General features: G+C 36.0%; 1 protein-coding gene across 3 annotated transcripts in view; it reads left to right on the top strand.

Annotated features, from left to right (window-relative positions):
- The window catches only part of LOC131070224 (E3 ubiquitin-protein ligase PIB1), an 86,493-nt gene that overhangs the window by 56,701 nt on the left and 11,649 nt on the right, over nt 1-18,143 (top strand). For all 3 annotated transcript variants that reach the window (XR_009112294.2, XM_058005727.2, XM_058005726.2), the window contains exons 4-5: nt 14,072-14,300; nt 14,474-14,598. Coding sequence is in view for 2 of the 3 variants with exons in the window: in XM_058005727.2 (XP_057861710.1) it covers nt 14,072-14,300; nt 14,474-14,598 (354 nt within the window). In the remaining variant the exon portion in view is untranslated. The remainder of the gene's footprint in view (nt 1-14,071; nt 14,301-14,473; nt 14,599-18,143) is intronic.

Here is an 18,143-nt window from a genome sequence, read left to right as displayed (position 1 = left end):
TATTAATGGGTAGGGGTGGGAGGGTTTCATTGCATTGTAAGCTTTATTTTCAAAGTCATATAGTGAGGTTTTCTTTTGATGATTAGTTTTTACCTTAAAGGGTTTTTCCATGCATATGTTGTGTTATATGTTTTTCTTTCTATCGTCTATCTTCATCTCTTGTTCTAAGTTTCATCAAGGCATTTTTTGGTTTTAAAATTTCCTCTGGAGCATGGAAAAGTCAAAACTTCAAGAAAATTCTTCATAAATCTAAGGTTTCTCTCCAAGGGTTTTCCGCCAAGTGGACGGATAATAGGAATCTCAAGTCAATCTTTCAAAAATCCCTCCATGTTCTCATTACTTTAAGTTGCTCGTATTTGTATCCAGCATTATAAAACCAACACTCAAGGTCAATTAGCTGATAGAATTCCTATCTTCTATGAGGGATAATCAAAAGAATTTAAAGAGCTGCCATTGTTATATTGGTAATGTTAACATAATAGTGAAGGGATTGGTAAAAAATAAAAAATCACCATGGACAAACAATAATGAAATTCCTAGCCTCAAGGTAAATGCAAGCTTTTTATTTCAATCAAACACCTTAAAAACGGTCTCTAAACTTTATGAAAATCTAGGATTGAATCAAAGAAGATTTTTTCCAAAGAAACTAACACAAGAGTTGTAAGAAGTAATAATAGGAATGTTGGGTCTTGTTGTGACGTTTTCACACATCGCCCCATTGCAAATGGGGACCCCCTTGTTTTTGTTTTTGGGTAGTGTTTTGGCATCTTAAGGTTTTGTCTTCGATCACTTGCCTCTGCGAATGAGCCAAGTTTTTCAAAATTTGGAGGAGTCATCAAACCAATATAGAGGAGTGGTCAAAAGAGCGTTGTGATGCTACAAATGTGCTCAAATATGTTGAAGGAGTGAAAACGTGATTTCTCGAGGTCAATTCTAACAACTCCCTATTTTTTAGGAAATTTTCTTTTTTCTGATTTTTCTAAATTTAGAAAGTTTTGTTTTTTGGCATTTTGGGGCCAATCCGAGAACCTGCTTTTTTGTTTTGCTTTTTTCTTAAAATAGAAAGTTAACTTTTTTGCTCCAGGGTCATGGGTAGTTTCAGAGTCCGAAGAAATGTCAAGCTAGGGGAGTTCATGGTTAGGAATGTTGATGAAAGATCACAAGAAAATTGCTAAGTTTGGAGCATGGATCAAGAAAAACCTTGCTCAATCACCAAGAACGTCTATCCATGGAAACATTTCTTGATTCCAAGAGAAGTTCGCCCTCTAGATAGGAAATTTCCTTGACCTCACATGAAGTCCGCCTTGGGAAGCAAGGAATTTCCTTGTTTCAAAGTCAAGTTTGGTCTCCAAACATGGAAATTTCCTTGTTTCTATCATGAAGTCCGCCATCTAGCATTGGGAAAATTCCTTGTTCCCACAACAAGTCTGCCCCTTCCAAGATGCATTTTTCCTATCCTGACACCAAGTCCGCTCCTAGCCAAAATGTTTCTTGAGCAACCAGCAAGTTCACCTTGCCTCAAGCATAAATTCCTTGTCCAATGATGAAGTCCGCTCTCCCAAGCAAGAAAAATCCTAATCCAACATGAAGTCTGCCCTTCTCCAAGAAGAAATTTCCTCAAGTCTTGGTGAAGTCCGGCCTGTCTTAGGAAGAAATTTCCTTATCAAACACCAAGTCTGCCTAGGAAGATAAGCAAAAATCCTTAGCCAACACTAAATCCGCCCTATCAAGATGCATTTTCCTTATCCTAGTATAAACTCTACCCAAGGCATGAGGAAAATATCCTATCAAGACTTGAAGTCTGCCCTACCAAGCACAAGAATTCCCAAACTAAGATGAGGTCCGCCCCTCCCTAGGTAAAATTTCTAATCAAGAATGAGGTCCACCCAAGGAGTGGGTGAGAAAAAAGGTCAGAATTTTGGCTAAGTATGAGATATGAGAAAAAACAAGACCAGATTTGTTCCCAACATAAACAAAGACAAGAAAAGGGAAAAAGTAAAATAAAACGAAGGTCGAATTCTCTATAAACATAAGCATTGGCATTCATTCAACTCACAAATTGCTTCTCCAAGTTGAAAGTTGGAGCTAAGGAAATAATTGCAAGGCAAATTTTCAAATGTACAAGGCAATTTCTAGGAGAATTCAGGCTAATTCCTACATTTGGAGAAGAAGTGGAAGGCAATTCCTTAAAGCAATTTAAGGAACTTTATCAAAATTCTCAGGTTTACTAAGGATTGAGGGCAGATTTTCATTCGGAATTCCAAATTTCTCTCAGATTTTCAATCGAAATTTCTAATTTTTCAAAAGTGCATGAAAACTTTAGTTTCGGATTCTTCAAATTTTATTCAAAATCATCTTGCTTTTTATGTTGTTTAGGGGCAAATGCTTGAATTTCCAAAATTTTACTAAGTCTAAGAATTATCCTTTGAAAATTTCTTCAAACTTTGCACTCTAGGCTGGAAATTAACATCAAACCCCCTTATTGTTTTTTTTTAACTTAGAAAATTTTCATGATTTTCAAGTGGTAGATGTCAACTCAAGGAAGCATTTCAAGAAACATGTTGATGAGGTTCAATAACAAAGGACCAAAGCTGGAGTCCAAGATTGTGATGGAATGGAAGAGGGTTGGGGATACCAACCTTGGCCATGTGGATCTCAAAGACTTCAAGAAAAGAAGAAGGCAAGGAAATATTCCTTAATCCATAAAGAAGGCACAAGATCTCATTTAGTACAGGTGACCATTCCAAAAGTTGACAAAGCAAAGAGGACATCACTCTTGAAGGGGAAGTCCATGAGTTAGAGGATTTAGTCAAGGCCATCAAGGAAAGGCTAAGGAAAGGGAAAGAAAAGAAGAAACAATCAAAACAGTCTGAGACAAGGACATGGATGTAGATAACTTGAAGGCCAAAGTTCAAAGCAACTTCTTCACATCCACAAATCCAACTGAGAAGCAACATTTAAGCAAGGCATCCTCATATTTTTCCATTGAGGATGGTTTTCGAAAACTGGAAATAGATTGGATAGCCACTTTTGCCACATGTGAATATGAGATGGACTTGATGGAATAGAATATTGACATTTTGCCAAGTGGCCCAATGGAAGAGCTCGACCCCATAGTGACCAGGTTCATTGAATTTGTCGTCAAGGAAAAGGATAAGGGACGTCTACTTCTAGAAGAAAGCTACATTTAATAGTTGTTTATTTCTCTGTGGTCCATTTTGGATAATTATGTAGCTTTCCTTATTTAGCATTTGATGTTTTAATCCTTGCCGATGATCTTGGATCAATCTGGGCCGTTGCTTTGTAATGGTGTGTCTATATAAACCCTCCTCTCATTTGTAAAGGGAGAGATTTCAAAGAAATTGTTGTAGTGATACTTCTTAAGTACCAAACATAATTCATTGTTCAATTGTTGGTGAATCTTTGTCCACTTTTGCAAGTTAGCGTGGTTTCTTGGCTCTCATTAGAATAGATTTAATTTCCAAGTTGATAGATTGAATGAAGGATTTGATAAAATTGCTTAATGGGGAGTTGACGTGTTCATACTTTTTATAATTGGATGATTTTCAATTATTTTGCGAAGTTAGCTTGAACCAATAAATGAAAACTTAACTTCTAGTGCTAAATTCATTGTTCAATATGTTGGTGAATATGAGTGATATGCAAATCTTTTGAATTCCTTAGAAGATAGTGTAAATGATATTCAAATTTATGTTCAAGTCTGAAGTTATATAATTATCATTCTTTTACTAATATTTTTCTGTTATTTCTTATGTCACAGGTTGCTGAAGATAACATTAATATTTTCTATGCTTCTACAACTTTTCATTGACATGTACATATAGGCAATGCCCACCGATCAAGGCATGCCTTGACCGGTCATGTCTTTTGACATGCCCGATCAAGACATGTCTTGATCGGTGCATATGCACCGCTTCACTTAAGCGATGTACCGATAACTATCGGTCACGTCACATTTAATATATTAAACCGATTGCTATTGGGGCACGTTAGTTAGTATGTTTGACCGATTAGTAATCGGGTCATGTCAGGAATATAATCATCCGATAAATAAGATAATCATCGATCGGTATAAATTGAGATTAAGATGATAACTGTTATAGTTATCATATGATAACATCAATCAATGCTATCATATGATATCTATGATAGTTATCATAATTCTGGTTTGATCTTATTACAATTATAGTATGATCGATTATGCATATAAGATGATTATAACAAGTTCATTTATTTAATCATGAGGTCTACATTTAGATTTTAGTTATATCGATAAGGTATATGATTGAATGAGAGATAAATGAAGTCTCTCATTCAATCATATTAATCTTACCGAAGCTACTAAGTTTCAACACTCCCTCTTAGCTAGGGAAGATAACTGGAGACCTATGAAAAATAAGCATCATATTTCTTATAATAACATGTATTATATGACTTCGTAATACAAGGGATCATATCACATATGCTCGTGACATGATGCATCACGTAATGAGTGACACAGGAATACATCACATCATCTCGTGATATAGATATCACATAACACGTGATATCAGTATCACATAACACGTGATACCTTGGATATAGAATACTTGAGAATGTTAAATTCCCTTATATCCAGGTTATGGTATGTGCACTGACATTATGTCACATAATGTCTACCATAACATGTCATGCCACATCCATGAGTCAGAGTGATATCAACATTACAAGATCATCACCTCATAATGTTTAATACAAGTGTTCATAGTCTAAAAGATCGTCACCTTTTAGAAATGTACACAGGGGGTGGAGCCCATAAAGTCATAACACAACAAAATAAGTTTACATTAAACATCTCATATATTAGTACAGATTACAAAAACTGATTATAACTCAATCATACCAAGACCTTTTCTGAAGTGTTCAACTTTCACTCTAGCTAGAGGTTTGGTCAATATGTCTGTTGTCTGGTCTCCTGTATTGATATACTACAACTAAATCACTTTCCTATTCACCATATCTCTCACATAGTGATAAGGGATCTCAATGTGTTTGGATCTATCATGAAATACAGGGTTCACAGAGAGTTTTATACAACTCTGATTGTCACAATGAATTATAGTAGGCTTCATTGGTTCTCCAAATAATCCCACAAGTAGCTTTCGTAGCCATACAACTTTTCGTGCAGCCATGGAAGTTGCGATATATTCAGCCTCTGTAGAGATTTGAGCTATTGAAGACTGTTTCTTGCTAAACCAAGATATCATGGCTGAACTCAAGCTGAAGCAGCACCTTGAGGTGCTTTTCCTGTTAGTCACACTTCCAGCCCAATCTGAATCAGTGAACCTGTGAAGATTCAAGTCAATATTCTCATACTTGAGTCCATAGTTGAGAGTACCTTGAAGGTATCTCATTATATGTTTTACTGCCATAAGATGAATCTCCTTAGGTTCACACATGAATTGACTTAAGGCATTTACTGGATAACAGATATCAGGTCTAGTATTGACCAGGTACATTAATGATCCAATCATCTGTCTGTAGAGCGTAGGATCTACCAATGGGGAATTTCCTGCTGCCTCCTTCAGTTTGTGAAGATTAGTTTCCATGGGAGAAGTCATGGGTCTGCAGTTCATCATACCAAATCTCTTCAATATGTCTAAGGTGTATTTTCCTTGATTAAGTATAATGCTGTTAGAGTTTTGCCAAACCTCTAATCCAAGGAAGTAATGTAGAAGGCCTAAATCCTTCATATCAAACTCCTTTTCAAGGTCTTTCTTACATTGACCAATAAGGTGATTTTCTCCTGTAATCAGAAGATCATCAACATATAAGATTAATATCAGCATGTCACTTTTGACTTTCTTGAAGTAAAGATCTGCATCATTCTTTAAGAATCCCAATCCCAACAGATAGCTGTCAATTCTTTCATATCAGGCCCTGGGAGCCTGTTTTAGACCATATAGAGCTTTCTTTAATCTGCACACATGTGTCTCTATATTGTGGATCTCAAACCCTTCTGGTTGTTCTAAGCAGACTTCCTCCTCAATTTCACCATTCAAGAAAGCAGTTTTCACATCTATTTGATGGACTTTCCAACCTTTGGTTGCTGCAATGGCCAGTACTGTTCTGACAGAGGTGTATCTAGCAACTGGAGCAAATATCTCATCATAGTCTATTCCTTCTTTTCGAGAGAACCCTCGGGGAACAAATCTAGCTTTATGTTTCTCTATGCTACCATCTGCAGCATGTTTGATTTTGAATAGCCACTTGGATGAGACAACGGATTTCCCTTTTGGCCTAGGAACAATTTCCCATACATCATTGTTGAGGATGGATTTATATTCTTCTGACATTGCATCTCTCCAAACTTGATGTTTAAGAGCTTTTGGTACATTAGAAGGTTTTGATTTAGAGAGAACATTCATTAGGGCTACATAGCTAGTGAATCTTCGGGGCCTCTTACTTTCTCTAAAGGTCCCTAAAGGAGCTGCAAAGTCCCTTGCGTCTTCCATTGTTTTGTGAACCCACAAAGGTCTTTTCTTAGCGATTTCTTGGGGAGGAATTTGTTCTTCATTTTCTTTTGAGCACTCCCTCTGAATTTTAGGAGTGGAATCCTCTTCTATGTCTGAAGATGGAACATAGATTTCTGACTCAATAGAGTATTTGGCTCTTTTGAAGGCTATGTCTTCTTCAAATATTACATCTCTACTAAGTTCAATATTGCTATGTCCAGGCACAAATATTCTGTAGGCTTTAGAGGTTTCATTGTATCCAACAAATATTCCTTTTCTTCCAGAGGGTTCTAGTTTTGTTCTTTTCTCTTTAGGTATATGAAAGTAGACAGGGCATCCAAATATCCTAAAGTGAGTGATATCAGGTTTTATACCTGTGAAGACTTTTTCAGGAGTTTTATCTTCAATGTGGTAGTGAGGGAATCTATTTTGTATGTACAACAGTGTTGGAGGCTTCTGCCCAAAGATGAGTTTCTAAGTTTTGATCAAGAAGCATGGCTTTGGCTGCCTCTACAATGGTTCTATTTTTCCTCTCAGCAACCCCATTTTGTTGGGGGTTGTAAGGGACAGTGAACTCCCTCTTAATCCCAACATCTTTACAAAATTCTCTAAAATTGTTTGAGGTGTATTCCCTCCCATTATCAGTCCTTAAGGTTTTTATTCTCCTTCCGGAAGAATTTTCAGAGAGGGATTTGAATTCCTTAAATCTGTTGAGAATCTCTTCAGATTCTTTATGTTTAATAAAATAGATCCAGGTCTTCTTGGAGAAGTCATCAATGAATATTACATAGTAAAGGCACCCCCCTAATGATGGTACAGACATTGGCCCACATAGGTCAGAGTGAACTAGCTCTAAAACATTGCTTGTTTTCCTAGAACTATTCTGAAAGGAACTCTTAGTATTTTTGCCTAGGGCACACCCCTTACATGTACCAGAATGGTATTGTTTTAACTTAGGCAAACCAATTACTAATTTTTCCATTGAACATATAGCACGAAAGTTTAATGACCTAATCTTCTATGCCAAATTTCATTTGAATCTGTAATCTCATGAATTAGGGCTAGGTTAGATTCAGTACATACCTTGTATAAATAGCCTTTTCTATGTCCTAGGGTTGTAGCCTTCTTGATGGAAGAGTTTTGTGGCCATACTAGGACTTTACCATTCATGAATGTTATTCTGTACCCATCATCTTCAAGTGCAGATATGGAGATTAAGTTCCTCTTGATGCCAGGAACGAATAGGACTCCAGTGAGTTGAAGAGACATGCCTGTCTTCAGCTTAATGGTGCAGGTACCGACGCCTTTCACTAGATATGCAAAGTCATCACCAATGGTTACTTCCTCATCGGTTTCTTCTACCATGGAGTCCAATAATTCTCTATACCCAGTGATGTGTCTTGAAGACCCATTGCCAATGATCCAGGTGTTAGTTTCATTGGATACTTGACTGGAGAGGGTAGAGTAGAATACATGCTTCTCGGAGTCATATTCTTCCCTTTTAACTTTTGCAAATGTAGCTTGTTGTTTGATTCTATCCGGACATCTTGCTGCATAGTGTCCATATTGATCACACCTAAAGCACTGAATGTGAGAGTTGTCTCTATTAGATGACTTTTTCTCATGTCGTTTCTTTCTCTTCTTGAAATGTTTCTTCTTGTTTTTCTTGTTGGAGTTGGTATTTAGAACATGGAGATCTTCATCTATGTTCTTTTGTTTGATCCCCTTCTTATTTAGCCTTGACTCCTCTTGAAGACAATCTGCTCTTAGCCTATCAAATTTCGGATATTTAGCTCTTGCACTAATGCCTTGGACGAATGTCTCCCATGTACTAGGCAACCCATCTAGAGCAATGAGCATTAGCTCTTTGCTCTGGATCTCATATCCAAGCGTTGCCAGTTCATCCCTTAGGGCTGATATCCGCATAAAGTATGCATTGATTGACTCCCCTTTGTTCATACTTATATGATTTATTTCCCTTTTTAGAGCCAGGGTTCTACTTGCATTATTTATCTCAAATGCACTTTCGAGTGCTTTGAACATATGGTAGGCAGTTTCATGCTTTGTTATTATTGGCATGATGTGATTTCTTACTCCATTGACTATGATCTTCATTGCCTTTTCATTTCCCTTGATCCATGTTGATTTGTCAGGTTCATCCTCTGGTTCTTTACATTCAATTTTTACGAATGATTCAACCTTAGTTTCTTTTAGAATCATTTTAATTCTGAACTTCCATGCTGAGAAATTGTCGCCTCCTTCAAGTCTGTCCTCAAATCTGATAGCATTAGCCATTGGAAATATGATGTTTATATCTTCGGTTTGAACTTCTCAAATTTGAATGCCTCAGGTTCGATCAACGTGGCTCTGATACCATGTAAATGATATTCAAATTTATGTTCACGTCTAAAGTTATATAATCTTATTATTCTTTTACTAATATTTTTCTGTTATTTCTTATGTCACAGGTTGCTAAAGATAACATTAATATTTTCTATGCTTCTATAACTTTTCATTGACATGTACATATAGGCAATGCCCATCGATCAAGGCATGCCTTGACCGGTCATGTCTTTTGACATGCCCGATCAAGACATGTCTTGATCGGTGCATATGCATCGCTTCACTTAAAGCGATGTACCGATAGCTATCGGTCACGTCACATTTAATATATTAAACCGATTGCTATCGGGGCACGTTAGTTAGTATGTTTGACCGATTAGTAATCGGGTCACGTCAGGAATATAATCATCCGATAAATAAGATAATCATTGATCGGTATAAATTGAGATTAAGATGATAACTGTTATAGTTATCATATGATAGCATCAATCGATGCTATCATATGATATCTATGATAGTTATCATAATTCTGGTCTGATCTTATTACAATTATGGTATGATCGATTATGCATATAAGATGATAATAACAAGTTCATTTATTTAATCATGAGGTCTACATTTAGATTTTAGTTATATCAATAAGGTATATGATTGAATGAGAGATAAATGAAGTCTCTCATTCAATCATTTATCTTACCGAAGCTACTAAGTTTCAACAGATAGCACCGTTCTTGTGTAGTTGTTGAATTTGGCGAAACAAAAGTTGGTTTTAATTCCACTTTTGCAATTTTTGTCTATCAAGTTCATAGGATTAGCTTAAGATTAGAATTATCTTCCTCAGCCATCACCCTTTTTTTTCCTTTTTTCTCAAGTCTTAGTATAAGTAGGATTGAATAGAGCTTATTGCAAAAATCATTCCAAAAAAAGAAGAAAGTTACGAGTGTCAGCAATCAACAGAATCCTTAGATTGATTCACTCCTCAAACAATTATGTAATTCCCCCTTGAGATTACCGGCAAATCACAACGAACCAACTGAGACTATCCGTACGCATTTGGGAACCTTGGAGTCGTCTTTGTGATCACACAGCTTAGCTGTTTAGCACAGAATATTTTGATCAAGAGAGAATCAGATATCTCTGGGTATTTTATTTTGTGTTGAACGTGCATAAAAACCACACCAACAGGTCTCCATAAGGGATTGGTTATTTCTGATATCAAGCTCAAGTCAATTTTTACCAAGTTATGGCCAATGTTTTAATCGAAGATGTGTTATTTTTTCATGTAGATTTAGATGAAGAGACTATATAACAGAATTGTAAGCATAATCTAATTTGCATGGTTCCACGGAGTTTCCTTATAGGGGGATTGGGTGAGCAAGGGCATATGTTTAGGGATGGCAAGGGTATGGCGAGGGGATGGTGATGGGATGGTGCAAATACATATTAACTTGAAAAATTAGTTATAAAATGATGTATAAGGAATAAGTTTAAGAATATAAGAATTACAAATCAAAATAAATGTGTTTGGCATACATAGTACTAAGTAAACTACTAAACAATAAAGTTGTAAACACATTGCAATGATTGCATTAAATATTTGAATGTTCAAGTGAATATTAACAATGAAAAGAGTTCAAAATTTATATTATATTCAATATTTTGTAATGATGACTACAATGACAAATGTTCAAAATAACAAAATGGCTTGAAGTGATACCTCTAATCACTAGAACTATTGGACTCCAAATGCTCGAGCTCCTCCAAACCAATGCCAACCAGCCCTGTCTATGTAGGACTCCAAATTCTCAAGCTCCTCCAAACCAATACCAACCAGCCCTGTCTATGTAGCATCATCAACGAACTATGCTGGCTCCTCTAGCTTTACATCCCATTGCAATGCTAGACTCTCCTTGTAAGTAACTGTGTTGTGGGCAATGAGATGCATGCCATTATGTATAGCTGCAAGTTTCTTTGCTGTCCTAGAGGTAAGCTTGTTCCTCTTAATGGAGTAGATGAAGCTATAAGTAGACCAGTTTCTCTTAATAGCAACAAAATTAGAAACCCGAGATAGAAAACAAATGGCTAGAGAGATAGCTAAAGAAGTAGTCACATGCATAGTTCACCACAAAATTAGATCCTCTTGTGCCATAGTCTCCCTATCTATCTTGGCCTCCTCAAAATAACCCCAGTGGGGTAAAGTTTGTCCACTTAGTATGAATGATGCTAGCATTTGAAGAATCATACATTTTTTGGATAGCCTTCATGAACCCTACCTTCACCTCAACATCCTATATGGGTGTAATTCTACCAAGCTTTGCACATACTACTTTGGGTTCAATGCATACACAGCCTTGTGCAAGGAGTGTTGAGCTTCTCCCATCTCTAATGAATGATTGACTAAATGTGTTCATTGTAGAATTGCAATCTGGGGTATTTGTGTGGCACAATAGCTTTCATTTGGTCAAGCATAGAATCAATGCACTAATACACCTCTCCAAGGCTAAGTTTATTGGCATTCCCATATTTAATCACTTTGAAGATTGGAGTAATAATGGAGACAATATATTTTTCATTACCCCAAAAAATATCACTCTTCACCACATCCTTCATACACTTTCCTTGCTCATCTTGGATGTAGGCCATCGATTCTATTCTCTTGTCATAACCATTAGTTGCAATGCCTCTTGCAACTGCATCCTCTCGAAGAGAATGAAATATGATGCATATCTAGTCTCTACAAGATTCAAGAATTCTTTCTTATTATGGTCCTAAAGAGTCACATCTCTAGCATCATTTAGAACTATTTGATTCAACCAATTTTTTCCATGTCCTTGAGTGCATTATTCATGGCATATGCACACAAGGAGTCCACCAAATATGTCTATAAGCTGCCTTAGTTAACTTACCTGCAGCTTTGCACACATGTGGTGCATCTATCACTACTTGAACTAGACCACATTTTGTGGCCCAACCTCTTATATAGCATCTTTAATGATCTGAAATTGAAAATTAGCATCCTTGTGATGCCTTGAACAATGAACAACCTTAAGAAAATCAGGGTCCTTTGTACCGGTAAGTATGATATTGATGAGTGGATGATTCCTAATGGCCGTCCACTCATCCATGACTATGCTGCATCCACTTGTGACTTAGGATTCCTTCATTTGCTCCATTAAAATATTAATCTTAGAATAGTTCTTATCCAAGATTGTGGTCCTCAATTTAGTCTCCCTTGGTGGCATTCATCGCTCTTGCCCTTGTTATCTTTGCCACTGCCCCCTTATAATAAGAAGAGTGAGCCACATGGCATGGAATGCCATTGGCAAAGAAGAATTTTCCAATGATGTCATCTGCCTCATCCTTCAATTGTACATTGAGTAAGTTTGTAGTGGGTTTGGAGCATCACTTGTCAACTTATGTTTCCCCTTAGCCTATGTTGCCATGAAGTAGAAGAAACTAGAATATGTGCAATTGGCCTATGCAAAGTAGTTGAAGTAGAACCTTGTCTTTGATGACCTCTTGACCTTGGTGGCAAAGAAGCAAATGTAGGTGCATTTTCTTCACTACAACCCAATGACTTCTTATTTCAGCCCTATTGTTAATTTTTTTGCCAACTTTTTACATGTATCTACACCTTTGCCTCAGATTTGAAGGAGGTGGGCATTAACTCTGATAATGCTGACCTGAAATTCAACCTTACAAAAATGGCATTTACACAACCTAGTGCCCCCAGATGACCTAGGGTTTATTCATAACTTTGTTGCAATTTGTTTTAGAGGGGACGTAGGATCAAAGGGACCCTTGGTATATTTTTGCAATATTTTGCAAGGGCTATTAATATTTGCACTTCCAATGGAACTAGTGGTTTGATACCCACTCATGCAATGAGAACTCATACTCATAGTGACATTGCAATAAATGATACAAAATTTAGAAGTTCATAATTTTAGAATCATAATTCGAGCCATGCATAATGCAAGGGATCAAGACCCAAGGATTTTCTTTTTGTTTTTCTTTTTTTAGGTCACACAAAGCATAGAAATAGATGATACACAAATATAATCCTTGTTCTTAAGCTTTGTCAAACAAGGATTTGACTTTCATGTATCCTTTTCTTCTACACCATACAAAAGTATTGTAGAAGCAAAGGATACACAAAAGTTATAATTTTTATATGACAAAATAAAAAATTTGGACATAAAAGTTTAAAAATAAAATATTGCAGCTTGCTTTTATATAATTAAAAATTTAAAAACTGATCATGATTGATTAATAGTATTCATTTTGCAAAATGAAAATATTAAATAATGAATTTAAGATTTAAAATGGAAATTTGCAACAATGTAAACTAGTATTAATAATGAAAGAATTAAAGAAACCAATTAATTTTTAAAAAAAAAAACAAGCCATGGAAGAACTAGAAGTCTACCTTAAGGCTTGAATAATTCTTTGAATCCTTCAAGTCTACTTCTTGCTCTTCTTCTTCCTCTTCCTTTTGCTCTTCCTCAATCCTAATGCTTTCACTCTAACTTTTACAACTTGCTATCTCACTTTTGCAACTTGCTGTTGAAAATTTGGAGTCTGTTGAAATGAGTCTTAATCCCCTCAGTCTCCACATCTTGGAGACATCCTCATCCCGGAAACGTGGGGATTTTGGGTTGGGGGGAACATGTCCCCATGGTACACTCCTAATCTGTTAAAAAGAAGATGCTAAGTCACAATTGAAGGTATGGATAATCACTTGCAGACTATGAAAGTGAATAATCTTCAAACATAGAAATTTCTAGAGCTGATGACAAGGGAAAATATAGATTCGATCTCCATACCCTAGCAGACCTGGAATTTGAAACTGCTCTATTACGTGGATATATATCCACACGCTTGGAAACTATAGTTGTCTTTCTTAGACAAAAGATTATAATATTCATTTTTATTTAATGCTATCAGATTTCCACAATCCATGCTATAATCTTCTTGAGTATTCCTTTATTATTCCATTTTTGTCTCAAGTATTCCTGTATTATTCCATGATGGCTTCTTTTTTCTCATCAATCACCTCTCTTGTAATATCCCAATGTTTTGGAATAATTTTTGTTGGGAAATATTTTTGCACATTAAGAGCATAACTATAATGAAAGTAAATTCTCTTTTAACACCTGTTTTCATTGAACTATGATTCCTCATTTTACTGGTTGATTCCTTATGGCATGCAGCTCATCAAATGTAAATACAGAGACTGTTTCCAATGACATTGATGTTGTGGCCTCAAGCGACATTGGTGCAGCAGCATTCAATGACAGTGATACTGCTGTAACTAACTTTTCTAGATTGGACTTGAATGAGGATAATGTTAAAGACTCCAAATCCCAGAATATTTCTCAGTCCGTTGAATGCAAATGTGGTATGCCATTATGCATATGTCAAGCTCCATCTCTTCCTCAGGTGCAGTATGGTTTGAGATTTGGTTTGGAATTAGTTAGCTAATTTTTCACAAGTTTACATATCTAGTTTTTATTAATTTATTCCAGACTTAGATAATGTAAATGCTTTTCTGTGGAAACTGACTTGACTTTTAGACACCAATCTGAAGATTTTTCTTTATGAATGCTTTGCAGGTACAGCCAGTAGTGCCCCCAACATCTAATTATCAGCGTCCCAAAAAGCTTTCAAATATCCAACAGGGTTCATCTAATGCTAGCTCAAAGTCATCTGCAAGCTCTTCTGGAAGCAGTAAATCAAGGTTGTTTGACAATGTGGAGTTGGTATTTTCTGCCAGAACACAAGTTTTTAGTCAGTTGTAAATTTGTAATAATATAATAGAAAGACAGTTTGCAACATATGCCCAACATTTTGGTTAGAGTGTGTTTGTTTGGATACATCTGCAACAAAAGTGTAAATTCCAATTTTGTATTTCCTCTGAATCATAGGTCATCTATAGTTGCATAATTACCATTCAAAATATAGATAACTGATGACCTTTAGAGGAGAGAAGTCTGCAGGATGTTTCAAAATGTTTTAAAAATATTGCATTTAGTAAGATATTGTTTTACAATCACTATCATTTAATCATATCCATCTGCATACATTAAGGAAGTTTTAGGTCTTCCTCATATGCAACATCTGTATTTTATTGCTATACTTGCGGCAACAAATGACCAAACTTCTGTTCATGAACCTTTTTGCGAGAAAAATGATTACAACAAGGTATTCAGCAAAAATGAATCTGAAATTCAAGCTGATTAATGGCAAACAAAGATAGCAGAGTAGAATTTGCTGCAGCATATACATAACATTTGAAAATGAATAGAAATTAACATTATGAAATATGGTATTTCAATGCTGAACTTATAAAGTAAGTCCAAATTTAATGGTTTCCCTAAGAGGAGGATATACACTAGATCATAGTTTGAGGACTCGCCAAGACTCGCAAGTCCATTGGTGGGCCGAGTCTACTCGCCACGGACTCGTGAGCTGAGTCTGCGAGAGTCCAAGACAAAGACTCCCGAGTCTGTGCTAAGGACTCACACGAGTCTGGCGTCGAGTCTCACGAGTCCTAATAAAGGACTCTTGAAGCTAGCTGAGAACACCCAGTCAAGGATAAAACTTGATTTTTTTTTAACTTTTCCTCACTTTTGACATTTGTTATTTGCTCAAAACAGGTCTGTAGTTTGTTGTTTTTCACATTTGGACATATCGTTATATGTAATTTTAAATTTTGTAAACATCTATAAACCTTTTTTTCTCAGTATAAACATTTATAAACTTATGCTGCTGTTATAGATTTTAAATTTTGAAACTATGAGTATGAATGATGAAATTTCAAATATTGAGTGTTTGGAGATCATATGACATGTGCAATGTTTCAATTATGGCTCTTATGTTCTCTAAATGCATTAATTTATTTTTGTTTTTTTATAAAAGTACGGTTTTCTTTTTGCCGAGTCCTTTCCCGAGTTTTTGCCAAGTCTGAGTCCAAATCCAATTTTTGGGCTGCTGAGTCTGTGTCGAGTCCGAGTTTTCCATTAATCATGAGGAGGTGAGGAAGGGAATTCTACCTGTAGAGGAGAGTATTTACATGCACAGAGGATTGTTGTATATATGTCAAATGAGAGAGTTTTATAATTTTGGAATGTCAGCTATGTGATACTAGAAACTTGCCTTCTTAGTTTGTAATGTCTCCTTTTGGGATTACCCTAAATTTTGCCCTAGAATCACAAGTTCAATAAAAACAAGAAATGTAATATAGTTAGAGATATAACTTTACCCAATTTTTGTTTTAAGCAAGACAGATCCTGGTTAAGATCCTACAATCATGCTAGACAATTATAAAAAACATAATTCATAAAATCAATCACTTCTACTAGGGTTAAAGAACATATATTCATAACCATCTTAATTGAAATAAATCATATTTTATCTATAATTCATTATTGGGGTTCAACAATAACAGGGCCTGGATTAGGAGACATGATAGGGTGCCCGAAGCAATTCTCACACTAAGTCCAAGAGTGGATATACTGTCCCTTTTGGCCCCATGTGGCAGTCTGCCATCCAGCCCTCATGAGGTGGTGTGCTTAGTGGGGAAGCTTGTCTCTGCCCCCCCTATTTATGCCAACTTACCCACCCTCCTATGATTGAGACTTCTTTAAATCTATTCCAACAATCAACCATGGTAGAGGTTGGAGGGGAAACCACAATAGGGTGCCTGGAGTATCCTTCCCATCTAAGCTCAAGAGTGGACTTTATACCCCCTTGGCCCACACAAGGCAGACACGTTAGTCATCCATCATGGGTTGGCCTACTTAGAAGAGGATCTCATATCAGTTCTCCCTCCTTGTATTCCCTTCCTCACCTCCTCATGATTGCTTGCAGTAGTTTGATGAATAAATTAGGAAATGTAAGAGGGTAAAATATATCATCATATTGCATACATCCATGTAAGGGAGATTATATATCAAATATACTATTATATTATCTACACCTTATTGTCTTTTTCATTATGTGAGGAATTATCTCTAAAACATCACCAAATTGCATACCATGGATGAATAAGATTGCTACTGTCTGCAATATATAGTAATTCTCTGATCTGATCAGTTTATATGCTTGATTGCTGTTGATCTGCTCTCTTATGAGCACCGATATTGCTAGGATTGATTGCTTCTTAATTATTGATTTTCATCTTTGGTAGATACAGATGTTATTCTGATTTGATGCCTCCCATTTGGAGATCGATATGCTGCTTATATATCTCTTCATTGGGCGGAAGGGCATGGCTCTTCCCACAGTTATCCTCTCAAAATTGGCAACCCTTGATCATATGTCCTTTGCCTCTAACTAATAATAATTAAGGTTATCACACCTTTATCAAGGATTAATAATAATCCTTGTTAATGTACACTCAATTCCTCTCATCTCCTTAATCCATTCGATGTCATGCTAGGTTGTATGTGGATTGCTGCATTGTTGTTGATGTAGAGTTTGAAGGGATTGCTGCCTGCATCTTCTCTTAGAAGAAAATTGTGAAGTCTTCTGATTAAGACGATTTTCTGTACATTGCCATTTCTTATTATCTTAGCTGCTCTTTAATTGTTACTTTTTGTCTTATATGTAATCACAGCCTTCAAGCATAATAAATTGCTTCCTTAATGAACATTAATTCGCTGCTGCTTAACATATATACTGACACATTGATCTCTCCTTAATAAAGTCTTTGTCTAAGTGTGGCTGTATAGTGATCACTGTGTTAATCATCTTATGCATCGGTGCAGGGTTTGATAGGATAGGGTCAGTCTTGGTCTGAAAGGAATCACAGAAAATTGTGAAGTCTTAAATAAGACAATTTTCTCAATTTATTTATTTATTTCTGACGTGGTAGTGAATATTATTATTATGTCCATTATGACATGATTGGGGGCATGACAAAGTGGACTAAAAACATTATGTTGTGTCTAGAAGTGACTGTAGTTGGTCAATTGAACATGAAGATAATTCAGAATTTCAGATATACTGGGGATATGCCAGAGTGAAAAGAACTTAAGGCTCTGAAAAGTAACTAAATACTAAAAATGCGACCAGATGGGTTTTACATGATGAAAGCTACTAAATATGCTGTACAATGTATTATGCACTAGTAGAATCTTAAAAAGTATTTTCAGCTGTCCAATATGCAGGTGCTCATCAACATAATCTTTTCCTAATTTTTAATAGTCAAGCCATGCAAGGTAAGTGGTCTTATCTACTCAGGAAATCTTTTCTGGACCTAACATATTGTGGAGTAGCTTA

Source organism: Cryptomeria japonica, chromosome 2, assembly GCF_030272615.1.
Source record: "Cryptomeria japonica chromosome 2, Sugi_1.0, whole genome shotgun sequence".
NCBI classification, from domain to species: Eukaryota; Viridiplantae; Streptophyta; class Pinopsida; order Cupressales; family Cupressaceae; genus Cryptomeria; species Cryptomeria japonica.
The sequence above is the reverse complement of the archived record's forward strand: the minus strand, read 5'-3'. Positions and strand labels throughout refer to the sequence as shown.